This window comes from Globicephala melas, chromosome 10 (genome assembly GCF_963455315.2).
Source record: "Globicephala melas chromosome 10, mGloMel1.2, whole genome shotgun sequence".
Lineage (NCBI taxonomy): Eukaryota > Metazoa > Chordata > Mammalia > Artiodactyla > Delphinidae > Globicephala > Globicephala melas.
This window is the reverse complement of record NC_083323.1, coordinates 95,410,760-95,419,934: the sequence shown is the minus strand read 5'-3', so window position 1 is coordinate 95,419,934 and position 9,175 is coordinate 95,410,760. Positions and strand designations below refer to the sequence as shown.

Below are 9,175 nucleotides of genomic sequence, written 5' to 3'. Positions count from 1 at the left end.
CTCTGTCATCCTTCCCTCCCAACTATTCTTCTGTCACAGTCTGTTATATCGTCACATTTCTTTGAGAGAGGTGACACATACACACAAAAAGGGGAAAACCTTGACCTGGTTGGCATTGCTGAGGTTCAAAGACCCATCAGAGAGAATAGATTTTTCTGTTCTCAACATTCAAGCAAGTCCCTTCCAAGCATTCACTAGTTATATGGGAAATGTATAGTTGCAAAACTATGATTTTAAAAGGATCATATATATATATATATATTTTTTTTTAAATTTAGTTTTTATATTGGGCTGGGTTGGGTCTTCGCTGCTGCGTGTGGGCTTTCTCTCATTGGGGTGAGCGGGGCCTACTTTTCGTTGTGGTGCACGGGATTCTCACTGCGGTGGCTTCTCTTGTGGCTCACGGGCTCTAGGAATGCGGGCTTCGGTAGTTGTGGCTCGCGGGCTCTAGAGCACAGGCTCAGTCGTTGTGGTGCACGGGCTTAGTTGCTCCGCGGCATGTGGGATCTTCCCGGACCGGGGCTTGAACCCGTGTCCCCTGCATCAGCAGGCAGATTCTTAACCACTGCACCACCAGGGAAGCCCTTAAAAGGATCTTTTTGCAGATTTGTTACTTGAGGTATACATTCACTTTTAGTGTGTCTTCTTCACAGCCCTCAAATTCATTTTAAGATCCTTTATTATACAAGAGCCTAAAGGTGACCAGGCATTTTCCATACCAAGAAAAAAATCCTCTGTACGTACAAACATAAAAACATACTTCAGACAATTAAAACATGCAACACATGCTTGGATATTAATGCTTTGAAGAGATGGCTTGGGGTTACAATCACTCAGGTTCTCTCATTAGGAAGTTCTGTGGATCACAGGGTGACAGAATTTTGTTCACTTGAAAGTGAGCCCCAATGGAAAAGAGTAGAAAAATTTATCATTAATACCACTGAAAACTCAGAACAAGAATCAAATAATAAAGAATACCGGTTATAAAACATTTGATCCTCTCACCATGCTCCTCAGTATTTACCTTCTGCTTTCTCTCTGCTTAAATGGCAGAGTATTGACACTTAGGGGCTCCCAGGCCCTGCAGTTCTGTCGTTTCCCAGTAGGGGGCGATGCTGCATTTAAAAACTGCACCAGTTGCGGCATTAACCCTGGTGGGTCTGGGTTCCTTCTATTTTCAAGACATTTTAAAAACATCTATGAATACTTTTTTCTAAACTCAGAGAAAGTTAGAGTTGAAGAAAAACAGAATTCTTGAAGGATAGTTCTTTTACCCCCTGTCTTCAGAGGTATTTCTTTGTATGTGACATTCTTGAAGGTTGGTATCAAAGTCCCAAAGTACGAAATGCATCTCGTAAGTCATCAACCTCATATAGGGGCTGTGGAGAAAAAGAGAGAGTGGATGACTTTGTAAACATTTTTGAAGAAAGTAAGGGGAGAGGGGCTTCCCTGGTGGCGCAGTGGTTAAGAATCCCCCTGCCGATGCAGGGGACACGGGCTCGAGCCCTGGTCTGGGAAGATCCCACATGCCACGGAGTAACTAAGCCCGAGCGCCATAACTACAGAAGCCTATAGCCTGTGCTCTGTAAAGTTTTCATCAGAGGAAAAATAAGGAGAGAATGATAAATACACACACACACACACACACACACTCACACACACAAACACACACGACAATGTGGGAAATATAAGAAAAGGAAGTGTAAGTAGCTCCAGGGATAGATGACTTTGGAGAGAGAAAGAAAATGAGAAGCAAAGAAGACCCTTAACTTACCAAAAGGATGCGTCGAAGCTGTCTGGTCAAACGAACCGAATTTTCATGCAGCCCCTCCCAGGCTTTGAAAGTTCTTTCATGATTTTCCACAAAAGTATTCCAGCAATAAAAATAATCTATAAAAAAAAGGAGGGGGAAGGGGATAGCTCAGATCTCAAATCATGAGGAAAGAAAGAAAACCCTGGCTCCGCCCAAAGCCTTGGGTCCAAGCCATTGGTTCTTTTTTTTTTTTTAATATTTTATTTATTTATTTGGTCTTGCTGGTTCTTAGTTGCAGCAGGTGTGCTCCTTAGTTGTGGCTCGCAGGCTCCTTAGTTGCTGCATGTGAACTCTTACTTGCGGCATGTGTGTGGGATCTAGTTCCCTGACCAGGGATCGAACCCGGGTCCCCTGCATTGGGCACGTGAGTCTTAACCACTGTGCCACCAGGGAAGTCCCAAGCCATTGGTTTTTTTCCTCCAATTCTAGTTGATAACTTTTGGCTCCAAAGGCGAACCAGAACTCCCAGAATTCTGCCCCCCTGGTCCCCCCACCCTGCAATCTGAATTGCAAACCGTGCTTTGCTGAGCCGGGCAGAAAGGTCCCTGCGCACCTTTGAAGGTCATAATGGCGATTTGGACCCCAGCGCGGTGCAGCCGCCTCAGCCCCTCGGGCTCCGCCTTGCGTTCCTTGTCGCAGAAGTAGAGGCGCGCTGTGAAGATCCTCAGACTCAGATTGGGGTACCCTCTCAGGAAGTCGGCCACATGCCGCGCGCAGTCGTAGCAGGGGCTCCAAGACGTGAACCAGGTGACACGGTAGCACCGCCCGGGGTCCAGGTCCCAGTCGGAGATGTAGCGGAGGAAGAGCAATTCCACATGGCATCCCGCCTGGGGAGAGAGCAGAGGGCTCAGTGGAGGGTTACTGACCTTGACTGCCCTGCTGGTAGCTTTACAGTCATTAATTTGTGTCCCTCCCAGGGTGATCTTTTTTGGGGTGTCTGCAGTTTTGTCCTAGGTTACAGGAAGGTTAAGCAACTGCTGGAAAGGACACAGTGTAAGTGGTGAGCCCAAACACTTTGCACTTTTGGCCCTAGGAAGGGAAAAACGTACAGCTTCTCTGTGGAATGGGGAGGATGGAATGAGTTGGCTGGATGAAGGAGAAGCACACTATCTCAGATTTCATTTTTGTTTGTGAAGTTCCTTTTTCTTCCTTGGAGGGGAAGGCAAATGGCTTGGAAGGGCTGTTGATGTAACGTTGTGGAAATACACTGGACCACTAAGTGGAGGTCAGAACATTTAGGGTTAGGAGATAGATTATGAGACTGACAGGTGAGTGTTGTTTTTTTAAAATTAATTAATCTATTAATTAATTAATTTGTTATTTTTGGCTGCATTGGGCCTTCGTTGCAGTGCGCTTTTCTTGTTGCACGGCACAGGCTCTAGGTGCGCAGGCTTCAGCAGTTGTGGCACGCAGCCTCAGTAGTTGTGGCTCGTGGGCCCTAGAGTGCAGGCTCAGTAGGTGGGGCACATGGGCTTAGCAGTTCCACGGCATGTGGGATCTTCCTGGACCAGGGATCGAACCCATGTCCCCTGCATTGGCAGGCAGATTCTTAACCACTGCGCCACCAGGGAAAGTCCCTGAGTGTTGTTTTGAGAGAGGTAATAGGTGCCACTGGGGCTAAGAGCAATTAAATACAGGGATACCTATATTGTTGTGCTTGGCTGTATTGGACTTTGCAGATATTTTGCGTTTTGAAGGTTTGTGGCAACCCGGTCTCGAGTACGTCTATCAGCATCATTTTTTCCAACAGCATTTGCTCACTTTGTGTCTCTGTGTCACATTTTGGTAATTCTTGCAAATTTCAAATTTTTCATTATTTTATTTGTTATGGTGATCTGTGGTCAGTGATCTTTGTTACCACTATGATTCTCTGAAAGCTTAGATGATAGCAGTTTTTAGCAATAAGCTTTTAAAATTAAGGCATGTACTCTTTAAAAAAAAAATTTTATTTAGCTGTGCCGGGTCTTAGTTGTGGTGCACGGGATCTTTACTTGTGGCCTGCTGGATCGGTAGCTGCATGTGAACTCAGTTGCGATGTGGCATGCGGGACCTAGTTCCCCGACCAGGGATCGAACCTGTGCCCCCTGCAGTGGAAGCGCAGAGCCCTAACCACTGGACCGCCAGGGAATTCCCAGCAAGTCCCCTTAATACTGCAGAAAAGTCATTAGTCCCAGAATCTGAAGACCCAGGTTCCATTTCCTGGCATCGCCACTCTTGTGACTTAAACAAGTCACCCAACTCTTGGATCTCCTGATTCTTCATCAGCGGAATGAAGTTTGGTTGTGAGGATTAAATGAGAGGGAAGGAAAGGGTTGTTAACACAAAAGCTTTCTATGTTTAGAATGTGTCTTATTACCAAATAGGAAAGAGATTAGAATGTAAAACAATTGCAGTGAGATAATTTACACAATACAAATGGAGGCCAAAAAAATTGGAGAGTAAAACTAGCCCTAGAAACTAGCCAGTGTCATTCCACCCATGGATTCTTCCCTGGGATTCCACCAAGACTAGATGTCACTGCATGTTATGAGAGGAAATATTCATTGGCAGAAGAGTATGTGAACCCATCTGGGTTTTGGTGAAGAAGTCTCTTGGAAATGTAATTCTCTGATCTTCAAGTTTTAATTAATGGCTTCCCTGAGTTTTCTGAGGCTCACTATTACGTATGTACTTACTGGCCTCTGATCTAGGTGAGCAGGAAGGAATAGAACTCATTTGGAAGACAGAATGGAGTCATTAATTTTTCCTAAATTTTTCTTCCTTAATTTTTTAAAATTCTAAAGCCACAGTTTGTTTTTCCACATTTAAAATTCAGCTTGAATGAGCTGTATATATATTCCCCCAAATCAAAAAGCCTCTTTCTTTGGATATCTTCTTTAATCTTAAAGGCAATTTGGATGCTGGGGAAAGGAGAGGAAGTTTTGGGGCAGTTATTCTTGGCATTGAAGCAAGGTGTGGCCTTGATGTGCTCAGCATGATTGGGGAGGACATTAAATGACACCCTTTGGGGTATTTCTATTGTGGTTGCAGGGACATGTAAAAAAAGATTTGAGGAATCTAGTGGAGACAAATGAAACAGGCTGAAAGTGGTACCATCAGCAGGTGGCTCTAAAAATGCCCTGCTTGGGAAGCAGGTATTAATTGATACCTTGTTTCGAAGGTGCCCAAAGTCCAGTGAGAAGGAGGTGGCGCTATCCCGTCGCTTCACCACGTAGCACAAGTAGGTTTCATGGCGGCCCTTAGCCCAGCGCACGTTTTTGAAGTGGTAAAGAAACTTCCTCCTCTTCATCAGGAGGCTGTGGGTGAGAGGAGGGAGGAAGTGCGGGAGCATCGCTGATGCTCTGGTCACTCCTGGCTTTCCTTCAGCTTTTTAAAAAAAATCTGTAATACTTGGGCCAAACCAAAGGAGATGCTCTTGCTTCCCTTTGTTGGATGCCTGAGACTTACTGAGCTTGGAATCCATTACAACCCCCTTATCATGCTTATATTTAAGACCAGTTGAGACAGCAAGAAACCCAAAGCCAAACGCACTCACAGGACAGGCTCCTCCCATGGCTGCCTTCTAGATGCTGATAACTTGGAATTACAAACCTGTTCCCCAGTCCCATATTTCCCCTCCAATCTCTATCTAAATGTCCAGCATGGACCTCTAACTCACGGGGTTAACACAGTATTCCCAAATTGCCCTTTCCTGAGCTGCCTCTCCTCTCCTACCGACTTTCCGTCCCAAGGAACCAGGCTAAAAGCTTGGAATCATTTTTGATTCTCCTTCACTCCTCATATTGAATTAATTTATTAATCATCTAAATTTATTGAGTCAAACTTTCAAATATTTCTGGATTTGTTCCTGCTCTACTTCCTCTGTTCTCTGCTTCAGTCCAAGCTCTAATCTTTCCCTTTATCCGTTGTCCTGACCTCTTAACTGGTCTCTCTGCCCGCAGTCCCTTCAAAATAACATTTTCCACGAGGTGCCTGAGAGATCTCACAAAAGCCCAGGTGTGGGCCTGTCATTCTGATACCGAAAAGCCCCTAACTTCCGCTGGTAGAATAAACTCCAAACTCTTTAATGCAGTAAAGCTTTTACATCTGGACATCAATCTACATTTCTAGCCTCGTTTCCTAGTATTTTCTCTTTTCCGCATCACTTCAGCCTCCCCGCCATGCCTACAGCAGGACCCCTGGCACTAGTCTTTTCTTTCCAGCCACCTGACTGCAAGCTTCCCTGCCTTTTTTTCCACTGGGCAAAACCTACCCATCCTTCAAAGCCTTAATCACAATTTCAGACCTTTCTCACTGCCACTATGCCAAAATTTCTAGGCAAAATCAAACATTAACAGCAACAAAAAACCCTCCCGTAGTTTCCTACTGTTCTCCGCTTATCCTTATCAAAGCATTCAACCTTTGTTATCAATTGATTGCTACATCTGTCTCCTCAATTAGAATTTCTGTGTTTTGAGTCAGGAAGTGTCACTTTTTGAGTCATGCTTTTTAAAAATATGTCAACTTGCATGCTACTAAAAAGTAGAAAGTTAAAATTTTTTTAATGCTTAACCAGTATATCTAGTGATAATTAGACATACTATCTCATGATAATTACTGTTAATATACTTACGTTTTTCGTTCTAGTCTTTTTTATAGGCATGTATTTACAGGATTTAGATTAGGCTGATTTCCTGTGTAAATTTGTAATATAGCCTAAATATTTTGCAATGTTCTTCACACATGGTGTGTGTGTGTGTGGGGGGGCAGGGCGGGTTAGGGGAGGGGCGGATTGCACTTTGTTTCCCAGCACAGTGTCTTGCATATCATAAGCACTAAATTGAGTTGAATTTGTGGAAATACTCTCTAACACAAGTTTCTTTGTGGTTGTGAACACACCACAAGCTATACAGTGCGGTTGATACCAAAGCATCAGGAGTGAGTGTCCCTGGTTTTTGTCCTTGGACTTTTCCAGAAATGTACTTATCTAATCTGTGGAGATAATGTTGCCACCTAGTGGCAATGAGCAGAAGTGCAGAGGACTTGTCAAAGTAATGACCTAGTCAGTAATTTGAATACGGTTTGCTGGCAAGAGAATTGAAACTTTTTTCAATTTTTTTTTTTTTTACATTGAGGTATAATTTACATACTTCGCCCATTTAAAATGTACAATTCTATGAATATTGGCAGATGTAAACACCCAAAACTGCTACCACAATCAGGATACAGAACATTTTCAGGGCACCCCTCCCCCACAAGTTTCCTCACCCAACTTTTCAGTCAATTCTTCCCCTCCCTCCCAGGCAACCACTAAACTGCTTTCTGCAACTATAAATTATTTTCTAGAATTTCATATAAAGCACACATTATTTCCTCCTTTGTGTCTGACTTCTTTCACTAAGCATGTTATGACTGTGACATTCATTCCTGGTGTTGCATCTATCAGTATAGTTTGTTCCTTTTTACGGCAAAGCAATATTCCATGGCTTAGATACAGCACATTTCGTTTAGTCATTCACCTGTTGATGGACGTTTGGATTGTTTCCATTTTGGGGCTATTGTGAATCAAGCTTCTCCATTGATGTACTAGTCTTTGTATGGACATACGTTGATTATTGATATTTTAATAATGAAATACATGAGATAGACCCTGAAGTCAAGTTCTCAAATGTCACTCTTATTAAGTAGATAAGCAAGTGCTGGAGATTTTTAAAGCTGTTACAATTTGAATGTCTTCCTCACACACATGAAGGTTATAGGAATCCACTTTTTTTTGGGGGCGGGCCATGCTGCACGGTATGTTGGATCTTAGTTCCCCCACCAGAGATCGAACCTGTCCTCCCTGCAATGGAAGCACAATGTCTTAACCACTGGGCTGCCAGGGAAGTCCCTGGAATCCACTTTAAATCCTGAGGCAGAGATGGTGGTACATCTAAATCACCAGTATATACATTACGTATGTGAAACCGTATAAAAATTAGTCAGTCAGATTTTTAGAATTAAAAATGCACATTTGACAGGAATCCGAAATGGATGCTAACAAAGATCTAATAATAATTGGCTTAATTTAATTAATTTATTATTATTATTATTTTGCGGTACGCGGGCCGCTCACTGCTGTGGCCTCTCCTATTGCGGAGCATAGGCTCCGGACGCGCAGGCTCAGAGGCCATGGCTCACGCGCCCAGCCGCTCCGCGGCATGTGGGATCTTCCCAGACTGGGGCACGAACCCGCGTCCTCTGCATCGGCAGGCGGACTCTCAACCACTGCGCCACCAGGGAAGCCCAGTTGGCTCTATTTTAAACTGATAATAGTTCACACGGTGATCACCACAGCACTACCTCTGTTACTATTACGATTGTTAAATAATTAACATAATCAGCCTCAGCATAGAACATAAACCGAATACATAATACATGCTTAATAAATACTGGAGTGGAAGAAAAAACATTCTGTCTTTCGGGCCCAGTTTTAAATAGATTAAGCATAATCTCTTCATATCTTATTCATTCATAATTCATAATCTATACCAGTAAATTCCTTTTACATTTAACCTGTCTTCCTGGAGTGTGTGGATGTGAAGTGGAGAAAGGGGGACTATATGATGCACTGCAGGTGGTGTGGGAGCCCTGTTCCCATGAGGAGTAAAAAAGTGTCCTGGGAGTATAAGAAAGGACAGGACATAGACTAAGGGATTCACATAGCCTTCTGTCTCCTACCCCACATGAAAATACAGTAGCTCTGTTTCCATCAGAAGTTACCAGTCACAGTGAAGTGAATTGCATGACCATGGCCTTGTTAATTAACTATCTTGATCCATCACTTTCTTTTACTATAGCTGGGGGCCTATGTCCAGCACCCTATGCTCCTCTGGTTTCTCTTAAGTGTTCGGAGGACTCGGCAGAGACAGTCTGTAAGGCCTGCAGGTTGACAGCTGCACAGGACAGCTGTGTTCCCTGAGGCAGAACACTGGCTGCATCCCCAGCAATGCAAACCGGAGACAAATGGGTTAAAAATAATCGTGACAAGGTCACGCTCTCCCGCCGTGTGCCATTACTACTGTGCTCTGCAGATAGTATTTTCCTTAATGAAAATCACGTATTTCCCTTTTTCTCCTGTTGAATTTCATCTCCTTTGCCTTCTCTGACTTTCTCTGAATTGCAGCTCTGATTTTACCATTGCTTTGCATTTCATTATTTACAGGTATCTCCACTGAGGCTTTTTTCTCTCTCTTTTACCTCAGATTAGTTTTCAAAATCTCACTGTAAACTGAGCTGACATTTGACATTTTTGCCCTCAATTTTCTGAAGGACATTGAATCTACCCTTAAGATTCTTAGCTCTGTAGTTTAAATTCTTTGTAAAAGATTAATTTGAGATAAA

At 43.4% G+C, this 9,175-nt stretch overlaps 1 protein-coding gene across 1 annotated transcript; it reads right to left on the bottom strand.

Moving 5' to 3' along the window:
- Nucleotides 1-1,325: 1,325 nt before the first annotated feature.
- AICDA (activation induced cytidine deaminase) lies at nucleotides 1,326-5,144 on the bottom strand. Its single transcript, XM_030834456.2, has 4 exons — nucleotides 4,962-5,144; nucleotides 2,367-2,640; nucleotides 1,775-1,890; nucleotides 1,326-1,379 (listed from the first exon to the last, which is right to left on the bottom strand). The coding sequence occupies exons 1-4, from the start codon at nucleotides 5,142-5,144 to the stop codon at nucleotides 1,326-1,328; spliced, it is 627 nt and encodes a 208-aa protein (XP_030690316.1).
- Between the last annotated feature and the right edge of the window lie 4,031 nt (nucleotides 5,145-9,175).